Raw genomic sequence first — 27,819 nt, forward strand, 5'->3', positions numbered from 1 at the left:
CCCCTGATATACTTATTTTTGGTGCTCATTTCCACAGCACATATACTAAAATTGGAATGATAGAAGATTAGCATAGCCCCTGTGCAATAACACTCAAATTCATGACATGTACCATACTTTTAATTTTTTCTAATATATTTTTTGTTACAAGGTTTGTAAACTTTTCCTCAGAAATTTAATGTATTACGTTTTTTTTTTTTTGCTGTGAAAGAAAACTAATTTTATTTTTGTTCTCCAGTTGGGATAAGCAAATGAGTTCCATGTGAGTTTGTGAATAGTGAATTAACTTTCAGCGACTTGAAGTATCAAATATATACTACATCAGAGTCTGCTATAGTTATGGAGCTGGGTCTACTTGGCTATGCCTTCACTTGAAAATAAAGTCTTTTGGTAACTATAGAAAAATAATCTATTTTTGGTTATTTAAGTTACTGATGTGAACCTTCAACTTAATGTGTAACTTTGACACATGCTTCCCTGGGATCATTAACCCAATGAACTCTCTGGTTATATTCTCCATTCTGAAATACACTAAAACCACACATTTAAAGAATACCTACTAACTGTAAAAGAATGATTCCACTCATAAGTTGCTTGGCTAAATAATGGAAATCCTTATCAAGCAAAGCAGTGAAGGACAATCACAACACTGGGGTTGAAATGCTAGTTCTGACACTGGTAAAGTAGTTTGGGAGTGCAAAACAAACTATGTGAATTTCAGTTCACTCTTCGTAAAACAGGCTCAGATAAAATAGGAAAGCATCTAGCATATACTAGACATTCAGACAATGTTGAGTTTCCAATATGCAATTTAGGAACAAACAGAATCAAATTAACTATTTTCCTTTAAAAGAGAGTGAGAGAACACCGACAGAAGCTTCTCAAATAGCAGTATGGCTGTCATACCAAAGAAAGGGTTAGAATATTATTTTTTTATGAAACATTATTATCACTGGGTAAAATTATAGGCCGGTGATTTTCTTAAAAGAACCAAGAGGGGGACTCAATAATGAAACAAAGGGAGAAACCTTCTTGAGGAGATTGTCCCTGAAATGTTTGGCATAATCCCAGGTCCTAGAATCTCCCTAGCCCCTGCCAATAGGCATTTATAAATCAGCATGTCAGCAGTGGTGGGTTAGGGCTGTCATGCTCCCCAGGTGATGCTGGTGACACAAGAGGCCACATATTCTAAAAGAGGGAGGAAGCTAAACCTAACCTGTCAGTTGGTAATTAGGGCTTTAGAGAAAAACAAAGCAGTTAAGTTGAACAGAGAAAGCAGGAAGCAGCAGTGTTTTATTTCTATACAGGGTGATCAGGGAAAGTTTCTCTGATTAGGTGACATCTGAGTAACAAAAGGAAATAAGCATGTCATAGGTATACCTCTAGGTGAAAAGAATTCAAGGTGAATATAAATGCCTTTTGAGGAAAACAGAAAATACATTTACCTCCTTAAAAAAGTGGCAAATGTGTTTACAATAGATTTTATATATTCTGAACCATTCAATATTATTCTCTAAGTAAAAAAGTAGAGTTTTTGAATATTTTGGAATGATGAACCTTTCTGGAGTTCTATGTCAGATTCCATACCACATTATCCCTGGCAAGCTACCGCCGAAAACTGTAGTAAGCTTACAGAAACTGTCCATAAAGTATTTCCAAATTATGCAGGTCAGATTAGCAACTGAGACTTACGTTAACAACATTAAATCAACATAAGTAGGAATCTACATCCATACTATTCAAATCACGAAGGCCACTAAGGTAATATTAGCATCTACTACATTGTAACCTTACAGTTTCAGATGAGAAAATTATATGTAGAAATATATATGAAGGGATCAAAGAGCAAAAATGTGTCAATATTTATCTGCTCTCTTCCCAAAACAGGGAAAAGAGTTCTTAATGCACAGCACTCCAGATCATGTTATCTGATGCACATCAGTTATTCTGTTTCTGATGGAACTACTCCTTTGATAATAAAGCAAAGAAGTCAGACCCTGGTCCATCATGATTCTAAGATGTTGATCATTCATTAGGTAAAAGAGGAACCAGTAAACAGCCAATACCTCTGTCATCTGTTTATAAACGCATCATAAGAACAGCATTTTCAAAACTAACAAAACATTCTAAAGTCAGCAACTGTAACGATATTCTTAATAACTTGTCAGACTGGAAAGAATTATTTCATAATCAATCCAGTATGTCAAATACTTCAAGAAATAACATGATTACAAAAATCACATCTGTCATTCTCATTTTCTGCCTTTTTACTGTTTATTAATTTCACTAACAACTTGATAAATGGTATGTCGTGGGAAAATGGAATAAAATATTTTTGTATGCTCATATTATTAAAGCTATTTGCCCTCCATTACCAAAGGCAGTCAAGTTTCCATTCAAAATAACAAAATGTTCCCCGAATTCTACACTTTGTGAAAATCAAGCATCTCTCTGCATGAATATTTCCCGAAAATTAAACACACCAATCTGAAAACACTAAGAAATCATTTGAAAATATTTTAAGCAGAAAGTGATGAAATATGCAAAATACTTAATACTGCAGTATAGTCAACCTGTTATTTTAGAGTAAAAATGTACTTAATGATTTATTACAGCCACAACAGTGGATTCCTTGAGGATTCCAATTTCCTGTTTAGTACTTAAGTGACATCATAAAACTCTCAATGTACAGCGGGTACCCTGCGTTCATTAGACAGTAATATTTGAATTTTCACTCTTCACAAAGAGCACACCATTTTATTTCAAATGTTGGTTCTAGTATTTATCACGTAGCTTACTTCATAGCTTTATTTTTTCTTTGCAATTAATCCACTCATTTAATATTTTCGCAATGAGACAACAGAATAAAAACAAAAAGCCATCAATCGAAATTCAAAAATTTAACATTCTATTAAATTCCTCTCAAGAACAATTGTGAAACATAAAGGTGTACGTTTTTTAAACAAAAGAAAACCTTACGTTCCGGCTATAACCCATTTTTGTCATTAAAAAAATTAAGTATTAAGGCTCACTGAATTGTCAAAGAATATTAACTCAAATATATTCACTGCGCCAGAATCAGTTAACGGCAATACATAACAGTTAAGTGAACTGACAACTAACTGCATTATTAACATAGGAATGAATAATTTTGTTACTTTTCAAAGAACTCAAACATGACTTAAAAAAAAAAAAACAAACTATATACAAAATTCATAAAATTTAGTTTGCCTTCCTCTATGCTCAAAGAACGACCACGTTGGCACAATTTAAGAAAAAACCCCAAATCCTGAGATTTTAAAAGGCTGTGCCTCTTTAATCCCCAAAACACTGTCTTCGCTTCTTTGCGTTAAGCCTAATACGCAGTTTCTTTCACAAGTAAATCAACAGCCTGCCTCAACTAAAGCAACCTGGTCCAAGGGAGCGTCGACAAGGGCCTAGGAAATGGTGTAGTTAGGCCCCGAACGGGGAGGAGTTAGTAAGAACGGTGATGGTGGACGATACTCACTCTGGCGGGAAGAGGCGCAGTTCGTCGATCTTGCCTAGGAAACCGAAGAGGGTCCGCATCTGCTCAGAGCTAGCGCTCGGGGAGACATTAGTCACCTGGATTACCTCGGTGCCGCCGCCTCCGCCGCCACCGCCGCCGCCACCGGGCCCGCCGCTGGGGCCCGGGCCCGCAGTACTGGGGACGACGGTAGTGTTGCTCATGGCGCTGCTCGCGTTCTCGCTCCTGCTTTAACACATCAAACACACAACAAACAGTGAGAGGGAGGGGGAAGAGGAACCGGTTCGCCGGAGAGGAGACAGACGTGTGTCCGATGTTACAGCCGCCGCTGCCACCGCCGCCGTTCCTCCACCCCGCCGCTTGTCGGGGGTGGGGGGGGGGGAGGGCGAGAGCGCGCGAGTTCGAGACCACGAGAAAACAAACGGCCGCCCCCACCTCGCTTTCCAACCACCTCACTCGCGGGCCCGAGCTCCCCACAATGCCTTGCGGCGCAAGGGCGCGTCACCGTCGACCCCGCCTCGCGCAGGCCCAGCAAGCCTCGTCCGCAGCCAGAAAAATGCGAGGCACCGCGGTCTAATGGAGGTCGTCATCCCTCTTCGCTACCCCCACCTTTTTTTTTTTTTCTTTTTAAGAAAGAAGCGGAAGGCATTAACTTTAAAAAATAACCATTCACTCCTCTGCAAAAAACTGCACACCTTAGCAACTATTCTTATTAGAAATGACCACGATATTTATTTCTTCACACAGAAGAGCTACAGATCTGTCCAGTTAACTACGGAAATTTCCTCGCTAGTTACCAAATTTTCCTCCCCATCACTATACAGTTATAAACCTTTACATACATTTTGGAAACATTACATTTTTAACCAATTTGCGTTGCCACTAAAACCTTGAAAAGAGATTTCAGTGTTTTACTTTAGCGCTTAACACACACATTTTATTTCACAAGTTGACTTTTTAAAAGCACACTTTATAGTACCTAAATATATTCAAGTATATGATCTGAAATTTCTACAGAAAAACTTGATTTACATACATATTATCTTGCTTAAAATAATTTTGAAGCTTTGACGATGAAAAATTGTCTAATTTTTCAACCTCATCTGAACTACTCACCCATTTTATCCAAACACGTGCAGTTCCCCAAACCTGACAAAATCTTTCATTTCACTGTGCCTTTATACAAATTATTAATGCCTTCCCTCATTTTATCTGCCATCCTCTGTGGGGCCTTCCTTCCCTCACACAACTTCTGCAAGCTGACTTAGGGCTTCCTCTTCTCAGCTGGACAACAGAGGATACATATACTGTATTTGTTATGTTGACATGTATCTCCTCCCAAAGCCTTTGAGTTTTCTGAGTCAGTTTAAGACTCAGGGAAATGTCTGTCACATAGTGAATGTCCAATAAATGTATTAAACACATGAATAAATATGCCTTAATGACAGAGCCATTTACTCTAAGATGATTGTTAAATATTTTACTTGCCCCTAAATATTTTTGGAGGCTAACACCTGAAGCTAAAACCTGAGGTCTTACAGGATATTTTTGTTCGTTAATACATCTATGCAATAAAGAAGTCAAGAGTGTGATTTGTGAGAGATTAGAACACAAAGTTATTGAGATTTGGATGCAGAGGCAATTAGCTAGGTTTATGCACTAAGTCCCTTCTACTAGTTCTTATAAAAACAAGGGATAGGTTGGTTGCATGTAAGCCTCAGTAAAATTACAAATTACAACTAATGGCATGTCACTCATTGGCATGTACTTGTGAATATAAAAAATGTCTGATAATTTATTTTCTCACTTTGAAGCTAACACATGTAACTGCCAATTACAGACTCTTAATTTGTTAAAGTTAATTTGTATCAGGACACACAAAACTGAGGCTGCTCTAGTGGCCTGGCCCAAGTCATAAATCTAAACCTAAGTCAGCCTGCACCTACGGGAAACACCTACCTCAAGAAACCTAATTTACACCAATCACAATCTTTTAACTCAGCTTTTAGTTAACTTATCTTATCTAGAAAACATGGCCTGCTAGCTTTATAAGAAAATCCCTCAACCTTCTGGCCAATCATGTCCTATTTCTGTGCTGCTTCTCCTAATCTTCTCTAGAACACGCTCTTGTCCAAAATCTTTTGGGAAGGGTGTTTAACAGTTTGTGAGGCACCGTAATCCCCTAATCCATGGATTGTCTTCCCTGGAATAAAGGACATCAAACTCATTACCAAATTGTTTTTTGCTTTGTTTTGTCATATGAAAAGTTCAACACTTACTAGAAGTACCTATCATGTGACAATCTTGCTACATTGTTCTATGATAAAAGGACAACACAAAGGCAGGGTTCATACCTGCCTTTTTTTTTTTTTTCTTTAATGTTAGCAACTTTTTATTCTTTATTGGTGGATACACAGAAATCTTTTATGTTACTCTACATATATCTGACATATTTCATAATTAAAATTATACATTCAAACCAAAGAGAGTTTTGTGGTAAGATAAAATCTTTTAAACCATCAGAAGCCAGTTTATGTATAATGACTCACTGAATATGCCAATAGATGGTGCTTTCAAATGGAGAAACAATGTAGCAAAAAAGAATCTTATTATAATAAAGAGGATTTTTGAGTATTTTCAAGTCATCTGATAGGTAGAAAAAACACTAGATCTAGAGCCAGAAGAGTGGTCAGAATACCACCCTGTCATTTATAAAGTGTGATTTGAAGAAATTTCACTTCATTTCTAAGAATCTACTTCAATCAGGACCTGAATCATAATCATGAAAATCTTTCTAGGTCTAACAAGTAGATTAAATAATTAACTACCTTGAGTTACTGTCATATGATGCCCATAGAAATAACTAAAAGCAAATAAATATATCAAAGTAAATAACAAGTATATCTATTTTTATATCTATTTTTTATGTTTATTTATTTTTGAGAGAGACACAGAATCTGAAGCAGGCTCCGAGCTGGCAGCATAGAATTCGACATGGGGTTTGAACTCACAAACAGCAAGATCCTGACCTGAGCCGAAGTCAGACACTTAACTGACTGAGCCACCCAGGTGCCCTGAATCTATAGTAGTTTTAAATCACTTCAGATTTGTTTAGGCTCCTGATTAAACATAACTATAATATAGAATCTGAAGATGGGTATAATGGTCATCTTAATTTACTTTAACCTCCATATCATAAATGTTGTTAAACACTTACAAATTCCTTCAAGTATTATGCACCTGTTATGTTCCAGGATTTTCCTAGACACTAGGAATACAGTAGAGAAAAGATAGTCAAGTCCCTGATCTCATATAACTTTAGTCTGACAAACTTTTTTTTTTTTTAATTTTTTTTTAATGTTTATTTATTTTTGAGAGAGAGGGAGACAGAGCACGAGCAGGGGAGGAGCAGAGAGAGAAGGAGACACAGAATCTGAAACAGGCTCCAGGCTCTGAGCTGTCAGCACAGAGCCCGATGTGGGGCTCGAACTCACAAACCATGAGATCATGACCTGAGCCGAAGCCGGACGCTCAACCGACTGAGCCACCCAGGCGCCCCTAGTCTGACAAACTTTCAATGAATAAACACAAAGATGTATGTGAATAATATGCCATGATGGAAATAAACCAGGATAAAAGATAGGGGAGAAAGTGTTATCGAGCTGAGACTTTAATAAAAGAAGGAAGCAAGCCTTTTGAATTTCTGGGGGAAGAGCAATCCAAACATGAGAAATAGCAAATTAAAAAGATCCTGAGGGCAAGAATAAGTTTGAAGCTTTCAAGAAAAGTTGGAAGATCATTGTTTATATTTCAGAGAGACTTATAAGGAGATCCTGTCAGTATCATGTGGAAAGTGAAGTGAAGGAAATATGTAAAGGGAAGGGTCACAGCTGATCTTTGGGAGTAGATTGGGAAGGCTTCCAGCTATATCTGAATGAGAAATATTACCAGTGTAACCAAGATTTAATGCTATTTCTAATCCAAAGCAAAAAGTAATCTGTCATTTTGGCCTATATACCAGTCATATTATGGCTTATATAGTCATATAATTGTTTTTGGCCTATATATGCATGTTATAGTGCATGATTTCTGAAAGGCTTTTGGAATATATAAAATAACTTATAGGTTCCCCATAATGAAGTCCTATTACTTACAGGTGGGGAACAGCCATTATCACACTGCTAAGATATTTGCAGGAATATGTTGATATTCTGTAAAAGAATATTAGAAAGTAATACTTTACACAAATCTTCAGAAATAATACCAAGCTTCTTAGTCATAATGAACAAGCTTTCGTACTTTCCAATTTAAAGCTTCTACAAAGATCTCGTGTTTAAAAGAATGAAACTAGATCTCTATCTTACACCACTCACAAAAATTAACTCAAATGGATTAAAAACCTGAAACTATACGACTTCTAGGCAAAAAAAAAAAACAAAAAAACCCAACACACACACACACACACACACACACACACACACACACACACACACACCCAACAACAACAGGGAAAAAGCTCCTTGACATGGGACTTGGCAATAATTTTTTGGACACCAAAAGCACAAACAACAAAATCAAGAACAAATGAGTGGGACTACATCGAGCTAAGAAGCTTCTGCATAGCAAAGGAAACCATCAACAAAATGAATGAAAGTACAGAATGGGAAAAATATTTTTGCAAACCCATAGATCTGATAAGGGGTTAGTATCCAAAATATACAAGGAACTCCTACAACTCAAGAGCAAAAATAAATAAATAAATAAATAAATAAATAAATAAATAAATCCAATTTAAAAATGGGCAAAGGACCTAAATAGACATTTGTCTAACAGTTATATGAAGTGATGCTCAGTGTCACTAATAATCGATTAGGGAATTGTAAATCAAAACTATAATATCACCTCACACCTATCAGAATGGCTAGCATCAAAAAGAGAAGAGACAACAAATGCTGGGGAGGGTGTGGAGAAAAGGGAACCTTTGAGCACTGTTGGTGGTACTGTAAATTGGTACAGCTAGTAAGGAAAACAGTATAGAGGTCTCTCAAATATTAAAAATAGAACTACATATAATCCAACAATCTCACTTCTGAGACTGTATCTGAAGGAAACAAAAACACTATGTTGAAGAGATATATAAACCCATGTTCACTGCAGCATTATTTGTAATATCCAAGACATAGAAAAAACCGAAGTGTCCACTGACAAATGAATGAATAAAGAAGTTGTGGTATGTATATGTATGTGTATATATATACACAATTGTATTATCATTCAGCCATAAAAAACAAGGAAATCCGTTCATTTCTGACAACATGGGTGGGACTTTAGGGCATTATGGTCCCTGAAATAAGTCAGACAAAGACAAATATGGTACAATCTCACTTATATGTGAAATCTAACCTCTCCCCTCTACTGCCCAAACTCGTAGAAAAAGAGATCAGATCTGTGGTTACTAGATGTAGGGGTGAGGGTAGGGGGAACTGGAAGAAAGTGGTCAACAGGTACAAATTTCCAGTTATAAGATAAATAAGCACTAGAGATGTAAAACAAAATGACTATTTAAAAAAAAATACATTTTTTCCTTTCTATTATCTATATGAGATGATGGGTATTAGCAAAACTTATTGTGATAATTCACAATACATTTAGATCAAATCATTATGCTGTAAACCTTAAACTTATACAGTGCTGTGTGCCAATTATATCTGAATAAGACTAGGAAAAGAATACTTATAAAGATATTTCCAATGCAAAAAACAAATCTCATAATTTCAGCTGGAATTTCTTCAATTAAAAGATAGAATAGGCACAGGTATGTATTATCACTCTACCCACTGGATACCATGTTCCCAGTTGGATAGGTCAAGCAAGTCACCTGTTATTGTTAAGATACGCTTGTGCACACTAATAGAAATGGCCTCCAAATTGACACAATTTTGCGAATCTGCAAAAGCAACAGAGTTTTAATCAAATTAGTTGTTAAGCAGCAATTTCTCTCTAGCAAATAACACTTTTTGAGGACAGGGAAGACAATGTATTTGTCTTTGTGTTTCCCGATGCCCAACAATATACTAGAACAAAGTCAGTATTTGACAAAATTTAGGAAGTATCATTTATGTGCTAGAAACTTCACAAATGCCTCACTCACATAATCCACTCAGCAAAGGCTTGCTGAATGAAGACAGGAATGTACTTGTTAGATTTACAAGGAAATCTGGTTGAGATAAACTTTCCAAGTATTTGGCTATACATTTTTTTCTCTATGGCTATAGAAAGTAGTAAGAAAAAATAGGAAATAAACTGCTGCTTACAGATCCTCAACTTTAAAAAAACTTATCTGCAGATCTATCTTAATTTGAATTTCATTAAAAAAAAGGTTTTTTAAGGTTTTTTAAAAAATAAAATCTACACCCAACGTGGGGCTCAAACTCACAACCCTGAGACCAAGAGCTGCACACTCCACCAACTGAGCCAGCCAGATGCCCCTTAATTTGAATTTCTAATTTACAATTAGAGAATTATATTTCTAATTCTATAAATTAGATAATTCTATAAATATTAATATCTATTTTAATATCAAAATTGTAAATCTCACGCTCCCCTTTCTTCTTCTCCATCTAAATGAAGAGGAGAAGCTAAAGGATAGTTAGCATTATGCGACCGACAGATAGATGGATGAATGGACACACATATTAGGACAGAAAAAAAGTCTACTTAAATTTATTTCCAAATACTAGTTTTGTATTAATTTGTACTGTCTACCAGTAGCAGGAATATCTATGTTTTTCAATTGGACAGCACAGGGTCTATTAATACCTTGAATATTAACATAGAGGAAAAAAGTAGTAGTTGGAGCATTAAAATGCTGTTGCCTATATATACATATGCACAGTATTCACAGCCATAATGCACATGTATTACTTGGAAAATCACAACTTACTTCTACAGATTTGTTTGGCTTTTTGGATTGAAGAGGGTCAACATAAATACTTGGATGGAGAAGCTCCAGATAGAACTCAATACTATCCTCTATGTTATAGAAGGTTCTTTTGGAGTTTCAACTGAGAAAAGGCCATTTGAGGGGCTGCTTCACAATCGTTAAAAAAATTCAGTAGAGCTACACATATCTTTATTCTAAGTAAGCAGTTTCAAGCATTTTAATATTAAAGTTATCCTTAATCAAGGAATTAGGCATCTGCACCATTTGAGCACTTATTTTTTTCCTATGGTATAAAATTTTCTGTTTATGAAGGAAAATTATTTCTAAGGTCTGATAAAACTGGGAAAAAAAGAAAGTGTGTTCAACTCAGTAAAAAGAGGACCTACATTGGAATGCTTTTATAACGCCTTTTAATCCTGGCAACACTTAAGGTGATTATGAATGCAGACCTAGAGTTAAACTAAAGGGGCTCTACCACCAATGAAGGGAATTGTGACCTTTGGCTCACTACTTTATGCTTCACATTCCTCATCTGAAAAATAAGGATAAGAGTGGGTTGTTTTGAGGATGAAAATACTAATACAATTGCTTAGAAAAGAAAATATTAACTTCTATTATTATCCTTACTCTACAAATTAAAAATCTTCCATTTTGAAAAATGAATAGTTACCTCAACTGGGTTCCATTTTATTTACACTATCACTATATTTTAGGCTAGTACTGTGCCTTAGACATCATTCACATGAAAGATATTAATCAGAAAAGCTAATATATATAGAAGAGTTTCTTAAGATCTCACTTTAAGTTTGTTTTTGAGACAGAGAAAGAACACTGATGGGGGAGGGGCAAGAGACAGGGAGGGAGAGAGAATCCCAAGCAGGCTCCACACTGTCAGCACAGAGCCCGATGCGGGGCTTCAACCCATGAACTATGAGATCATGACCTGAGCCAAAGTCAGATGCTAAACCGACTGAGCCACCCAGCTGCCCCAAGACTTCACATTTTAACATAGGTTCTGTTTTTGGCCTATTTAAAAATTATAAAGTAATAAATGCCAAATGTTAAATACTAAAACTATTTAAGTGTTAAAAAGTCCAAGTCCCCCATTCCACTCCTCTGTGCATGTTCTCAACCTTTATAATAGAGGCTGCCTATAATTAGCCATGTGAACCCTAATTCCCTTATGTGAAAAATGAGGACAAAAGTACCAGAGTTTTTAAGATTAAAAATAATATATGAATATGAATCACCTAGCATAGTGTCCAGAACATAGGCACTCAATGAATGGTATCTATCATTACAGGAAAGTCTGTGTTCACCTTATCTTTTCAATGTCTTCCCTCAGAGCATTATTGTCAAACGTGAAAATATTTTGGTAGTAAACATGTAAAACTAATTACTAGGTGTCCTTTCTTCTTTAAGAGGTTACTACAACAGAAAAATGACACCAACAGATTTCAAATTTTCATACTCATTTTGATCCTAATACAAACAGCATGCACAAATAATTGATAATGGCTAAACAAAGCATTCCTTTTTTGGTAAAATGCAAATGTTTCATGGAAAAATCTTTCTAGGAAGGCTTCAATTACTTTTCTACATTTTTAGAGCAAGAGTATTAGTATTCTTATTTTTAAAAGACATAAGCAATTGCATATATGCTTGATTAATCTTAAAAGTACTATGACATGGGTTAGAGCAACAGACCATCAAATGACCAAAGCACAGAAAAAAAAAAAAGGAAAATATTACTAAGTACACAAGACCATCTGAATTCCTGACAAATGATAAGCTAAAGACCATAATGCTTTTTCCCAAATGCCATTCCAGTCACTTGAAACTGTAACTATGAACTGCAATTAGCTCACATTAAGGTCTAAAAACACAGAGATGTTGATCAAATAATTATTTTGGATAGAAGAGATGGTGGAAAAGTAACTTTCTTGGAAATGAATTAAAAACAAAAAAGGTCAGTCTCTCTAAAATGGAAAATAATCAAAGCCGTATTAACTACATAAATTCAGTAATGAGGGCAAAACATGTATCTCCAGAATGATGAAGAACAAAGCTGGGTTCACAGATTTGCCTTGTAGGGACCAGATATGTATGTATGTACATAGGTATGTATTTATTTTTTCAAAAAGTTTATTTACTTATTTTTGAGAGAGAGAAAGAGCTAAAGTGGGAGAGGGACAGAGAGAGAGGGAAAGAGAGAAACCCAATTAGGCTCTGTGCTGTTAGCACACATCCCAACACAGGGCTCGATCTCGTGATCCATGAGATTGTGACCTGAGCCGAAATCAAGAGTCAGATGCTTAACTGGCTGAGTCACCTAGGCACCCCAGGACCAGGTATTTAAATGTTCACTAGTATTTGAATATCCCAATGATGGTACCTTTCAAATTATTGAAGTATACGTAACTGTGATATTTTAAATGATGGGGAAAAAAAAACGATGGGGAAAAAAATTGTGGACCGTCTTAAAGGTTCTTAAAGTTAAACTAGTGTTTATCTTAATTTCAGTTGTGAGTATAAATATTCTGTCTTGAAATCTGAGTATCAAATTTTTAAATAAAAATCTATTGATTGTGATTATCAACAAATTATCAAATCATCCTTATATTTCTTTCTTGTCAACTTAAGTTGACACTAAGAAAAAAGTCTCAGTGACCATATATCTTGTCTTATTAAAACCTTATAAAAACTGTTCATATAGAACAATATACGCCATGTATAATCATGTAATTTTACTCCTTTTTTTTCTTCTTAAAGTATTGAGCAAATGAAGCTGCAAGCTGAATTCAACGGAACAAAATTGTCAGCAGGGGTGATATAAAGTCAAATTTTAAAACAGTGGATTTTTACTAAAACCAATTTTTAGGGGTTGGGCCTGGGTGGCTCAGTTGGTTAAGCGTCCAACTTTGGCTCCGGTCATGATCTCATGGTTCGTGGGTTCAAGCCCCAGGTCAGGCTCTGTGCTGACCGCTCAGAGCCTAGAGGGTGCTTCATATTCTGTGTCTCCCTCTCTCTCTGCCCCTCCCCTGCCACACTCTGTCTCTCTCTCTCCAAAATAAACATTGGGAAAAAAAACCAACCATGTTTAAACAGATTTATTTAGTAGTGCTTTTGTATGTATTAATATAATTAAAGATAGAATGATATTATAAAGCACACTCTAGGATTTGGTGCCCTAATTTTCTCTCTGTATTACTTTACTACTTTAAAGCAGACAAATTCCTAAACCCTATAAAATTGATATTTTCAGTCAGAGAAACATTAATCTTGGAAAAATGAGCAAGAAAATAGCTATTAAAGGTTAGGAGTAGGAATCACTGGGAATAATGGGAAACAATCTCAGCTGATTTTAGAAAAAACAATAAACAATACCATAGTGCCTTTTATTTAATGACAGAAAAAGACTGCTTTATAACCACCCATTCAGCTTTTTTTCAATAGAAAGGAAACAAACCAAAAAATAAAACTAATAGTAATTACGATTTTAAAAAATGTATTTTTTAATTAGTTCCTCCACTTTTCTTCACAGGAAAAACACTAGCATGTAAAAGCCTTTTTAAAAGATGAAAATGATAGTTTCCTAAAGCTGGTGGACCAAAATTCTCTTGTATTGAAAGTAGAAATATAAGACCCAACACTTGAATCAAATATTAAACTACCTAGAACAAGCTCACTGCTTTATGACTCAAAAGTGAAAAAGCACAGGGAACATACAAATGAATTTCCTAAAATAAAATGCACTCTCTCCATCAGAAAAAATTACCAAAAATTTTGTTGTTATTACAACAAAATACAATTCAAATCCAGATTTAAAACTATGAATAAAAATGCAAAATATGTACTGTCTTCAATGAAATAGTATAGAATGTTTAAAAGTTGGTAGTTATAGGCATAAATGGAAAACAAACGTGAAACTGCAAAATGAAATTTTTAAAGAAAACTGAAAGACGTGGGTAACGAACATTTGAAAAGTTGAATATTTAAAACATGGAGAGCCCCTGTCCTATATAATTTGCTCTCAATTTTGATCATTTAAAATAACTTACTGATGGGGCACCTGGGTTGCTCAGTAGGTTAAGTGTCTGACTCTTGATTTGGGCTCAGGTCAACATCTCATGGCTAGTGAGATTGAGCCCCACATCGGGCTCAGTGCTGACAGTGTGGAGCCTGCTTGGGATTCTCTCTCTCCCCCCTCTCTGCCTCTCTCTCTCTCTCTTTCTCAAAATAAATAAATAAAGACTTTAAAAACATAAAATAAAATAACTTACTGACAGAGGAAGGGACAAACAGAAAAAAATTGAGTAGTAAGTATATAAAAATGTAAAAAATTCAACTTAAGAAAACATTTAATAAGCAATATATGTTAGGTTCAACAATTCCAATCAATAACAACAGTGTTAAAAAGCGAAATGCTCTCTCAATAACTTTACCATAAGATAGCAGTTCTCACTGATTAGGCAATATTCTGAAAGATAAACAATACTAATTCAAAGTAGGCTACATCTAAATCTCTTAATTTACACACACACACACACACACACACACACACACACACATCCTTCCTAGAAATGTCTGAAAAGCAAATTCACTTTGCTCTTAGTTGGTAATATTTTTTAAACAAATGTGCTTAAAAAATTTGCGGAAATTAGTGCCATTTTCCTTTACTACAGTTTCTCTTTTGCCTCAGTAAATCCATCTTACCTACTGTACCTTTCAGCTTTGAAAAAAATCTAACAAGTCAGAGTGGCCAAAATGAACAAATCAGGAGACTATAGATGCTGGAGGATGTGGACAAACAGGAACCCTCTTGCACTGTTGGTGGGAATGCAAACTGGTGCAGCTGCTCTGGAAAACAGTGTGGAGGTTTCTCAAAAAATTAAAAATAGACCTACCCTATGACCCAGCAGTAGCACTGCTAGGAATTGACCCAAGGGCTACCGGAGTACTGATGCATAGGGGCACTTGTACCCCAATGTTTATAGCAGCACTCTCAACAATAGCCAAATTATGGAAAGAGCCTAAATGTCCATCAACTGATGAATGGATAAAGAAATTGTGGTTTATATACACAATGGAGTACTACGTGGCAATGAGAAAGAATGAAATATGGCCCTTTGTAGGAACGTGGATGGAACTGGAGAGTGTTATGCTAAGTGAAATAACCCATACAGAGAAAGACAGATACCATATGTGTTCACTCTTAGGTGGATCCTGAGAAACTTAACAGGAACCCATGGGGGAGGGGAAGGAAAAAAACAAAACAAAACAGGTTAGAGTGGGAGAGAGCCAAAGCATAAGAGACTCTTAAAAAATGAGAACAAACTGGGGCGCCTGGGTGGCTCAGTCGGTTAAGCGTCCGACTTCAGCTCAGGTCACGATCTCACACTCCGTGAGTTCGAGCCCCGCGTCGGGCTCTGGGCCGATGGCTCAGAGCCTGGAGCCTGCTTCCGATTCTGTGTCTCCCTCTCTCTCTGCCCCTCCCCCGTTCATGCTCTGTCTCTCTCTGTCTCAAAAATAAATAAACGTTAAAAAAAAAAATTAAAAAAAAAAAAATGAGAACAAACTGAGGGCTGATGGGGGGTGGGAGGGAGGGGAGAGTGGGTGATGGGTATTGAGGAGGGCACCTGTTGGGATGAGCACTGGGCATTGTATGGAAACCAATTTGATAATAAATTTCATATATTTAAAAAAAATGTAAAGAAAAAAAAGAAAGAGTAGAAAGGCTTCCATTTTAAAATCAAATTAACTATGGAAGGATAGTGGTTATTCTTGATGCCTTCCTTTTGTTACCTTCTAAGTCAAATATGTAATCCTCACCCACTCTTGTTAATCTTGCCTCCTTTACATCCTTCAAACTCCTAGATAGTCCTCTTGATCAAAACAGGAACAATCCAGTGTCATCTCTCATCTGTATTCATGCATCATCTTCCTAGGGAGATACCTCCCGTCTTCATACATGCTCTTTCTTCCCTGGGTTCATCCCCAAAGTTAACTTCTGGAAGAAAAAACTTACCTTGTCTCTCTCCTGCTTAAAAATTCAGTGTCTCCTATAATGGTTAATTTATGGGTCAACTTGGCTTGGCTATAGTGCTCAGTTGTTTGATAAAATAATACTCTAGATGTTGCTGTAAAAATATTTTTTTAAGTTGTAATTAACATTCAAATCAGTAGATTTTGAGTGAAGCACTTTACCTTCTGCAATGTGTGTGGGCTTCATCCAGTTGGTTGAAGGCCTTAAAAGCAAAGACAGATTTTGCGAAGAAAAAGGAATTCTCTTCAAGATTTAAACATAGAAACCTTGCCTGCATTAGTTTTCAGCTTTCTCTTTATCTCTAGTTTGATAGATTAGATAGACAGATGGATAGATACATACATACATACATATGTATGTAGATAATAGATGATAGATAGATAATAGAGATAATAGGTATAGAGACATAGATATAGGTAAAAAAAAAAAAAAGAAAAAATCTAACATGTAGCAATGTTCATAAGAGTAATATGGATATGTCTGAAAATGTCTTATTAAATTTTAATGGTAGAGATATGCCACTCTATCTTACTTTGATAATAGTTTACTTTCTGTTACAAAACATAACAGCATTTTTGGCTGATGTACTTTTTTAATAAAGTTTATCCATTTATTTTGAGAGGGAGAGAGAGAAGAGAGAGAGCAACTGTGCATGTGCGCACAAGCAGGGGAGGGGCAGGGGAAAAGGAGAGAGAATCCTAAGGAGGCCCTACGCTCAGTACAGAGCCACATGCTGGGCTCAATCCCACAGAACATGAAATCATGACCTGAGCCGAAATCAGGAGTCAGATGCTTAACCAACTGAACCACTTAGGCATCTCTGGCTGATGTAATTCTTAGGATCATATATTTTTTGTTTCTTCACTTTCTTTTTTCATTTGGCAAAGAAGATAATCACTTTCTTTCTTTTTTTTTTTTTTTTTTTCATCTGGCAAACAAAATAGAAGAGAGAAACTTTCCATTACCTTATTAAGATGAATATAATAAGTGCAGCCTGGCAAATTCTGTTTCAAAAGGTAATTATTCAGTAGATGCCTGCCCCTGCACAGGAGACATCCATTTCATATTATTTTAAAAATCCATTTTTTTTTTAAGTAAATGCTTTTGCTGAAATGCTCAAGTTGAAAAAGGATTGGCTTTTTTGTTTGTAATGCATTCTTCCAAAAGTAATACAACTGATACAAATTGCTAAGTCCCATGAATATAAACACATACATATATATATATGTATATAAAACTATACTCTCTCATAAAGGAGCTCAATTCAAGTTGATAAGCTTTCAGTTTCTATCAATTTGAGATAAAATATGTAACTTTTCTGTGTAAGGTAATAATTTTCACCCTCACTTACTTAATCTGCACTTGGTACACAGTACAATATACAGTTTACTATAGATACATACTAGTAAAATGTTTACCTCTGTCAGTTTATAGCTATTGAAGTTTACCACAAGTATATGGTCACTTGGAGTTTTCAGAATTACTTTGCCATTAGCAGAATTACGCTCTTCTTATACAAAGTGCAGCAATGTTTATTATAATTATATGTCAATAATGAAATATTTAACTTCACAAAGAAGCACAATAAATGAAAATATTATACCTTGCCCATTCTTTTAAAAAATATTGAACAAAAGAATCTATGGTAGGGAGAGGTGGTTACTGTAAACTTTTATACTTGAGTAATTCACCCTCCAAAGGCTGTTAAATCCTATGGAAGAGAAAAAGTGTTTAATATAAAAAGCCTCCTTTAAAACATAACTGAAGTGTCCCTTAAAATGGTTCTAGGATAAAGGTGTTGAAAATGATGAAATAAAAGCCACTTAGGCAAGTCATAATGATAAACAAGAAAGATTTTGGACAGAGAACTAGGTTCACGTTCTTGACCATACCACTTACAGAAACTTGTGACCTCCAGTAAGTCTCTTAATCCCTTTTAGCCTCAATTTCTTCACCTGCAAAAATAGTTATTGTGCTAAATAAGAGCAAAGGAGATATTATTAGCACTGTGACTGGCACTTAGTAAGGTGACAATCATCATTACTGTCAAGATAAACTTGGGCTGCGGAGGAGGCTCATTACGATCCTTGCTACACTCTCCTTCGTTGGTAGTGTAACTACTGGTACCTAGCTGTTACTCACTTTCAGTGTAAAGGACTCCAAAGAACTAAGAAGAATACAGAGCGAGAGGGGGTTAAAAACCGAAATTTTACAGGTAGCAAGAACCTGGACTCTGGCTGCAGAATTTGTCAGTGGGCCGTCATCGCACTTTTCAAAATTCTCCTGGTTCGCAGCCGGGTTGATGGAGGGTTTGGAGATTTCCCGGTATGTGCATGCTTTTTAGAACAAAATCACTTCAGCCAAAAGAAAAGCCTAGCACCCAGCACAGGACTGAAGATAATGACTTCCTTATTATTTGTTGAATGAATCAACACAGGTGTACATTTCAGAGAAAAACTATCCAGGAAAACCGACTTATTGAATAAAATTTTTATCTTCTATCCTGGAGTCCCTTTCCTCACCAAACGCTCAATATTTAAAGTTCTATCTTCACTTAATTATTTAAAAAAACGAATGAGATAGGAATTATCCCTAAATTCATGAAAAAGGAGTAAACTTTAAAAACGGTCAAACTGCCTACAGTTAGTTACCCAGCTGGTAAGCTACAGAAGCAGCTCCATTCGAACTCACATCTCCTGCGCTTCAAAGTCCAAGCTGTTTTCAATACACTAAAGTTTGCGCCTCCGCTGATCTCCGTAAACTGTCCAGTAGAGAGATCATTTATCATTGATCTTTCTTTTTCCTTGTCTGATGCCAGCCCTTCCATTTCACGCTACCTCCTATGCTGGGCTATAAACTAAATACAACAACAGGCAAGCTGCACGAATTCTAGGAATCGCGGTATATGCGCGAAGAACAGAAATCTGTTTTATCTTCTACGCCAGACGGATGTCCGGCGCCACCACTACAAACGACAAACACAGGCTAGGGTCCAGAGAGGCTGCAGACCGCGCCCAGGTCTCAAGTTTTGGTCAAGGCCCACGTTCAGGCCAGGCGAGGAGAGAAGGTTATCCTTCCCCGACACCCTGGCCAAGGCGGGAGCCCAGAAGAGTAGGTTGGAGTCGCAGTAACAGTACAAACAATAAAGCCCAAAGTCCCTCTTCAGTCCGTTAAGCGCACTTACTTGAGCAAAGTAATTCCAAGACACAAGGCCGGCACCGGCAACGGGAAGGGCTCCTCTACCCTCCAGCCCAGGCGCTGGCGGTGACGACATCGGGGCCGCGCCGGCGAGAGCTAAGGCCCAGCTCAAGGCCACGAGCACAGCGCGCGGAGCGCGCGCTCTCGACAGGGGCGGGGTGACACGCGGGCGCCACCTTTAAGCGTCACGCGCGGGGCTCTGCCTCTGGACTTGAGGGTTTGAACATGTCGCGCCTGAAGGGAGTGGCCGAGCGGGATCCCCGAGTGGGTTTCAGAGCTGAGAGGAGAGACTGCGGTGCCTCGGTACCCCAGGGGCTTTTAAAGGCAGCGAGGAAGAGCGGCCAGTTAAACCTGTCGGGTCGGAATCTTAGTGAAGGTAAGATCCAGAGGTACCACCCGATTGTGCTGTTAGAAAGCACTTGCCCCTGTCTGGCACCCTTTCCTTGGCCTGCTTTTGGCCACTGCCACAGTCTCCTAGCCAGGACTCCCAGGCCCTAATTCAGGCACTCATCACAGTTACACTGGTTCGGTCAGTACGGTTCGGTTCCTACTTTCCCTCAAGGAATAGCGAGCATATTTCCTAAATTGAGGATCAAGATAGATGGCACACAAAGTGAATTTGGAACCATCCTGAAAAACCTAGTAAAGATCAACAAGCACAGATTTGGACACCATGAATAATAGCCAAATGCTCTTTTTATTGTCTGTTGTGTAAAGGAGGGACTGGGAAGTGGGGAGAGAGAATATAGCATTCTTCCCATAGTGTTTTTCTCTTTTATTCAGATTTTAGGCGATCCGAGATTGAAACCTTCCATTTTTCATCTAATGATTGCTTTTTTATTGTGCCATGTATAGAGCAGATGAAGCAAATACTTGCTGAACGAATGAAAGGGTATATGACATAAAATCTCTGCTCTATCTGGAAAAGCTTTTAATCAGTGGGAACATAAATATTTTAAAACTACAGATATACATACACATTTGCTTTTCTCAGAGCCTGGAACAGTTTCCTTGATACCTGACTAGGGGTTACTTGCTTCCTGTAGGACTCTGCTCAGAGGTCACACCTCTCAGAGGCCCTTCCTAACTACTCTATCTATAAACACCATTGCTAACACTGTTTTCTTGTTCGATTTTTTAATAACATTTGTCATTATCAGAGTTTATTATGTATTTGTTTATAGTCTTCCCTGCCTTCTCAATAGAATGTTATTTTCAAGAAGTCAGGGAGCTTTGTTTTATTCGTTGTTGTTATTACTAACAACCCAAAATAGTACTTGGTACATGATAGATTCTTATTAAATAAATATTTGTGGAAGGAATAAGTAAATGAATGAATATTTGCAAATACTAAGTGGTATACTGGAATGTACTTTTTGATTGGACCCAGATGATTTTGTCTAGTAAGTTTAAGGGAGCAAATGAATTTTGGCTCTGAACTCCATGATGACATGATCAGGGCCGTTTAGGTTATCATTGTATAAACAGAACCTAACAAAATTACTGGCAAATATTAGGTACTACATAAATTATGTTGAATAAGTGGATGTATAGTATTTCATAGGGGAGAAAAATATAAATGGGAGAAGTACATGGTATTTGTAGTTTATTATCAAAAAGAAATCCTTGTTACCATAATGTAGAAGGTGTTTATCTAACTGTAGCCTTCAACTTCTCTTGCCATTCAATCTTTGCCACCCAAACCACTGTAATTCTGAACTATGTAAAGTCCCTTATGGGGCCATGCTCTTTATCTCCATATCTTTGCTCATGTAACTTTGAGATGCTTAATCTTACTGTGCCTTATTTTCTCATTTATAATGTGTTTGTGATAATAGGACCTACTAAGGTTTAAATGAGATAATACACACAAAGTATCTGGTACTAAAAAGTACACAGTAATAATGATTATTACTGTTATGACTATTAACATTGTAATAACTTTCTAAGTGCTTTCCTGGATTTCTTTAAATCTCACCCTCTAAATCAGTGTCATCATCAAGATATCCTTTTAAAAGGATTTATCTTTGACAAATGCCTAATGTCATGTATCCACCATTACGGTATCATAATGAACAGTTTTACTGCCCTAAAAATCCTCTGAGCTCTACTTATTCATTCCTTATCTGCTTCCCCTGAGGCCTGGCAGTCACCAGTCTTCCTGTTCCTGTAGTTTTGCCTTTCCCAAAATGTCATATAATTGAAGTCATATGTAGCTTTTTCAGATTGGCTTTTTTCACTAAGCAATATGCCTTTAAGGTTCCTCCATGTCTTTTTGTGCCTTGATAACTCATTTGTTTTTATTTCTAAATAATATTCTATGGTATAGATGTATGTACCATTTTATCCATTTACTTTTTGAAGGACAACTTTGTTGCTTCCAGTTATTGGCAGTTTTGAATGAAGCTGTAATTTGTTCAGGTTTTTGTGTGGACCTAAATTTTCAACTAATTGGGTGTTAACCTAGGAGCGCCATTTCTAGATCACATAGTAAGACTGTGCTTAGCTTTGTAGGAAATTGCCAGACTGTCTTCCAGAGCGCATGTACCATTTTGCATTCCTTCCAGCAATGAATGAAAGTTCCTGTTGCTCCATATCCTTGCCACTGTGGGTATTATCAGGTTTTTGGAGTTTAGCCATTCCAATGAGTGTGTAGTCCTATCTCAATGTTTTAGATATGATGTGCAACGTCTTTTCATAAGCTTGGTTGCCGTCTGTATATCTTCTTTGGTGAGATGCCTGTTCAGATCTTTTGTTCATTTTTTTTTTAAGTTTATTTATTTTGAGAGAGGCAGAGACAGAGTGAGTGGGGGAGGGCAGAGAGAGGGAGAGAGAATCCCAAGCAGGCTCCACACCATCGGCACAGAGCTCGAGGCAGGGCTCGAACTCATGAGCCGTGAGATCATGACCTGAGCTGAAACCACGAGTCGGACCCTTAATGGACAGAGCCACCCAGGCACCCCTGTTCATTTTTTAATTGGGTTGTTTTCTTATTGTTGAGCATGGTTGTCCTTTATTTGTCTTTTCATGCAACATGTCTCTGTTCAGTAACTCAAGATTCAATGAATAAGTGATATATAGAAGAAGGCCAGTGGCCTGTTAGTTAGGATTTTTTAAAGTCAATATTATATGAAGAGTAGATAAAATCAATATAAGTATTGGTTTTTTTTTTGACCAAGTAATTGCAGAAAAATGATTACTACTCTTTTCTGATAAACTTTTACTAACTTGTCCCTTTTACTGGCCTACACATTGTTATACTTTTGAAAAATATACTCCTTTTTAAAAAAGTCTTCTCATTATTTATATTATCTCCAAATTTATATTATCTCTTCTCATTAAATTATCTCCAAATGTTATTACCTAGAATTATGTATTATGTTCAAAATGATTATCACACTTAGCTTCTTTCAGATTGTTATCAATATGTATGAGATATCATGAGATATTTATATGACAGATATGAGCATATGAAAGTGTTTGAACGCTACAGACAGATACTTATTTACATTGCATTTGTTATATACCTGTTATGTATGTTTTCTCCAGATATTGTGCTGAAGAAGCAAATTGACACTTCAGATAATTTATAGTCACATAAGCATTTTGCTATGTTTTATTCAAATTTGTTTATTAAAAATTGCACTTGTTAAATAACAAATTTTTTGTGTTGTATTCCAGGTCTTTCTTCCCTTCTTATTTATGCAGTAATACATAGGTACATTTGTAATGTACCATCATGTCCATAATTTCTACATTGGAAAAATAGAACCTAGCCTTTAATTTTGAGGTATATAACCCAAAACAGTTAACAGTCTGTTTATTCTTTCTCTTAGATGGTGGCCTCCTTGAATTGATTCTTCTTAGCAGAAGCTCTAAGAACAATGGGACACTTTGTTTCCCTGATAGGGTGTTATCTGATACCCAGTACAGATTAATTTTTGTGTGTAACTGAAATCTGAGTAATCTTGGGGATTTTTAGTACCCTTTCTTTTTATAGGCTGTAGTTCTTTTATGGAAATACCCATTTATTATTTTCTTCTTTATAAAGCATTGTATCTATGACAGAAAAACTACTATCTATAGAAAGCATAAAAAGTGAAAATAACCATTCAGGGTTAATCACTGTTGATATTTTGAAGGTTTTTCTTCTATAGTTTTCTGTGTGAATGTGATGTATAATTTGCCTTTTATTTTTTATTTTTAACAAATTAAGAATTGTACTGAGTCCTCTTTTCTGAATTTTGTTTGTACATTTTTTGATGTTACTTACAAAATCTGATTATTTTTAATGACCATAATATTTCATCTTATGACTACAATAATATTCTTAAACATCTGAAAGTTATTGGTAGTTTTAAAATTACCATTCATGAGTGTCAGTTTTATAAGTTACTCACAAAGTTATGCCTGAACAAAATAACTGTTAATAACCAACTTCAAAGAGAACATTAGAAATATTCTGGAAATTTTAAATGACTGCTCTTTTTTTCTGAACAAGTACACAAAAATATATCATTGTTTGGTTTAGTCTAGATATTGCAGCTTTTTCATTGGACCAGATAAAATAAAGATGGAGTTGAAAAGGAGGTATTGATTGTTGCCTTGTGGTTGCCTGCCATTGGTAGAACAATAGTATAGAACATGTTTTTGGGTGATTCATCAAAAACTCAATGAAAGAAAAAGGTGCCAGAGTTTGGAACAAAAGAATGCTGTAAATTTTAAAGAAATCACATTGTTGAACTGACAAGAAAATTGGTAGGTGGATAATTTATTAAACAAACCAATTATGTTTATTCAAAAACCATATTATTTGAAAGGGAAATAAAGGTATAAGGCTATCCTGCCTTACCTTTCAAAGAGCAGTTTGGTTAGTTTCCATTTGTGAAATTAAGTAAATAGGTCTAGGGCTTCTAGGCCTTCAGATGTCATGTCATCTATTTTGAGGTAGTGAGAATTTGCCTTATTCAGTATGTAGAGTTTGTTATGACACTATAAAAAGTGTAACATAAACCGTATACTTCCCAAGTTTTAAATAACCACCCTTACATCTGTATTAACCATGTTCTGCTTTATTATTTACCTTGACTCTGTATTTTGACTACTGGTTGTCTTCATGGAATTTACTATAATATTCTAAACAGCTAATAAGAATTAACCCAAGTATCAGATTTTAACAACAAATAATTCCAGAAAGAAACTATATTTCCAGATGAGTAGATCATTAAAACAAGCTAATTCTTGAACATTTCTTAGAAATAAAAGCAAAAGGAAAGGGTTTTAATCTGTATATGATGGCAGAATCTTGAGGTAAACATTTAATTTTTAGCATACTGAAATCCAGGGAAGTCTGGAACAAGGAATTAGATAATTAATTAAAAGTTCCATTCCTATTTCTTGATCTGTTAGAATAATTCTAAACTTTAGTGTCTCAAACTCTTGATGTGTATTTCAAGTTGTTGTCAGTGCCAAAATTTGCTTAATAAATGAGTGCAAACTTAAATTTATCTCTATATTAATGTCATGTTCATTAACTTGCATTGTAATGTTTTCTTGAGTAAGAGAGTTAAGTGAATGCCATCTGTCATATATTGTCACAGGAAAAAAAAAATATTGGGAAGAATGGAATTACAGTTTCAGTGAGGCTTATGTTCACTATAAAACTGAATGTACTCTCAAGTGAAAGTAATAAATTCAAGCATATTTTTCTCTTAAAGTGATTGGTAAAAATGTTTTCTTTTTTATATGTTAAACATTGTTTCATTTTTTCTTACCGTATCCTGCTGGACTTCCAAGAGTACCATTCTCTTCATGTATTCTAACGTAACAATGACTCAGGTGCTCTAAAGCACAAAGATACATCTCTTTGTGTCAATCTCAAGCTGCAACTGAGTTAATACCTTCTATGTAACTATAATTTTGTTCTGGGGTGTGTGTGTGTGTATGCGTGTATTTTTTTCTTATTAAGTTTTAAAGATAGTCTGAAAGTGACATAGTATTGTGGATTGTCGATATGGGATTCTTTCTTTAGTGTAATGAGCCCATTGGTTGTCATGAATAAACTACTGTGGAGAAATTTGGAATGTTTATCAATGGAGCTTTTCCTAATCTTTTACATAGTGTTAGACTTACTGGTTTATATTCAATTCTCATAATTTTTAAAAAATGCTCATGATGGGGTAGACAGTTTACTGAATGGCATTTGTAGGATAAGCTGTTATTAAAATATTATTCTGCACCTAGCAAAAGCCTTTTTGTACTACTGTTGTTGGATCCTAGCATTTAAATTATGATGGGGCCCTCTCATTTAATCAACAAAGAAATTGGTAACCAGAGATATTAGATGAGATATTAATTGACAATCAGTTGGATTAGTTGCACCGAATCTTAGTTCCCTGACTCTTTGGTCAGAGATACACCCATTATGTCCTATTGTGTATCATAGTTTAATATATTTACAGCCTTTTAGAAGATGGAATCTACATAGAGTAGGATATAGACCTTATGGGAATGATTATGGTTTTCTACTTAAGGAAACATCATATATGGTGGGTAATCTTTATATCTATGAAACTGTTTAAAATGGTCAAAAAAGACCTTTAAATCTCATATGATCTGTTGCTCCTATGGTTTGCTGGCTACACATTCTTTTATCTCTCCATGTAAACACCATTTTAATCATTTTTTTTTATTTCTTCTCTGTTTCTTCCCTTACTCACTTCTAAGTATCTTCCCCATATTATACAGTTCTCTACCATCAGCCCATCTGTATTCCCCTTTTTCTTTCTTTTTTTAATGTTTATTTATTTTTGAGAGAGACACAGAATGCAAGTGGGTTGGGGCAGAGAGAGAGGGAGGCACAGAATCTGAAGCAGGCTCCAGGCTCCGAGCTGTCAGCACAGAGCCTGATGCGGGGCTCGAACTCATAAGCTCATGACCTGAGCTGAAGATCATGACCTGAGCTGAAGTCGGACGCTCAATCGACTGAGCTACCCAGGCGCCCCTCCCCATTTCTGTAATTAACTATTGTAAGTGGAAGAAAGAGTAATATGCCAAAAAAACATGTAAAGAAATCTTTTCTCAGTCTTTGTTAAGGGCCATTCTGTCCAGTGTTGAATCCTTAGTCACCTATGGCTATTTAAATTTTAATTAACCAAAATTAAATAAAATTAAAAATCATGTTCTACAGTCACTTTAGCCACATTTTAATAAGCGTTCAATAACTGTATGCAGCTAGTGGCCATCATATAGTGCAGCATATAGGAAATTTTCATCATTGAAAAAGTTGTATTGGGTAGTGCTCTTCAAGGCAATTATTATCTTGAGAGAAATATATATATGTGTGTGTGTGTGTATGTGTGTGTAGTATACCAGTGTGTATATATGTATGTGTATTTATACATGTATATACCTCAATTTGTTTATTCATTCACTTGTTGATACATATATACATAAATGAATAAATGTGTATATGTTAATAAGATTATCTTGATATATTACATCATCTGTATTTTTATTTTGCATTTACCTTATTGGAGTGTAATTTACAAACAATGTATGCATCATTTTTTTAATTAATTTTTTTAATGTTTATTTTTGAGAGAGAGAGACAGCGCATAAGTGGGGGAGGGGCAGAGAGAGAGAGAGAGAGAGAGAGAGAGAGGGAGACACAGAATCTGAAGCAGGCTCCAGGCTCTGAGGTGTCAGCACAGAGCCTGATACAAGGCTCGAACCCACGAACCGCAAGATCATGACCTGAGCCAAAGTCAGATGCCTAACTGACTGAGCCACCCAGGTGCCCTGTATGCATCCATTTTAAGTGTATCATTCAGTAGGTTTTGACATACACACACACACACACACATTTGTGTAATCACTACCACAATCAAAATGTAGAACATTTTCAATATTCAGAAATTACCTTTTAAGCCCGTTTTCTGGCAGTCAATCCCTATTGCTAGTTCTACACAACCAATGATCTGCTTTTTGTCAATATACATTAGTCTCTTCTAGAATTTTATTTACATGGAATTACACATTTGCAATTTTGATTTCTTTTGCTTTAGCCTTCCCTTGCTTAGTATGTTTTCTGAGGTTCATCCATGTTGTTTATATCAGTAGTTTTTT

The 27,819-nt window shown here is 36.0% G+C and overlaps 2 protein-coding genes and 1 pseudogene across 7 annotated transcripts in view; 2 read left to right on the forward strand and 1 right to left on the reverse strand.

Moving 5' to 3' along the window:
- SRSF11 (serine and arginine rich splicing factor 11) overlaps positions 1 to 19,769 on the reverse strand; it is a 44,505-nt gene extending 24,736 nt beyond the window's left edge. For 2 of the 5 annotated variants that reach the window (XM_049617022.1, XM_049617021.1), the window contains exon 1: positions 3,509 to 3,893. In XM_049617022.1, coding sequence (XP_049472979.1) covers positions 3,509 to 3,708 — 200 coding nt within the window. In that variant the 5' untranslated portion in view covers positions 3,709 to 3,893. Of the gene's footprint in view, positions 1 to 3,508; positions 3,897 to 3,940; positions 3,956 to 19,678 lie in introns of those variants that run through there. The other 3 variants (XM_049617018.1, XM_049617019.1, XM_049617020.1) reach the window with 3 other exon arrangements.
- Positions 22 to 121, forward strand: LOC125913795 (uncharacterized; annotated as a pseudogene).
- A 119-nt stretch (positions 19,770 to 19,888) lies between the features above and the next one.
- Positions 19,889 to 27,819, forward strand: part of LRRC40 (leucine rich repeat containing 40) — a 46,283-nt gene continuing 38,352 nt past the window's right edge. For both annotated transcript variants that reach the window (XR_007454764.1, XM_049617015.1), the window contains exon 1: positions 19,889 to 20,068. Coding sequence is in view for 1 of the 2 variants with exons in the window: in XM_049617015.1 (XP_049472972.1) it covers positions 19,918 to 20,068 (151 nt within the window). In the remaining variant the exon portion in view is untranslated. The remainder of the gene's footprint in view (positions 20,069 to 27,819) is intronic.

This window comes from Panthera uncia, assembly GCF_023721935.1.
Source record: "Panthera uncia isolate 11264 chromosome C1 unlocalized genomic scaffold, Puncia_PCG_1.0 HiC_scaffold_4, whole genome shotgun sequence".
Lineage (NCBI taxonomy): Eukaryota > Metazoa > Chordata > Mammalia > Carnivora > Felidae > Panthera > Panthera uncia.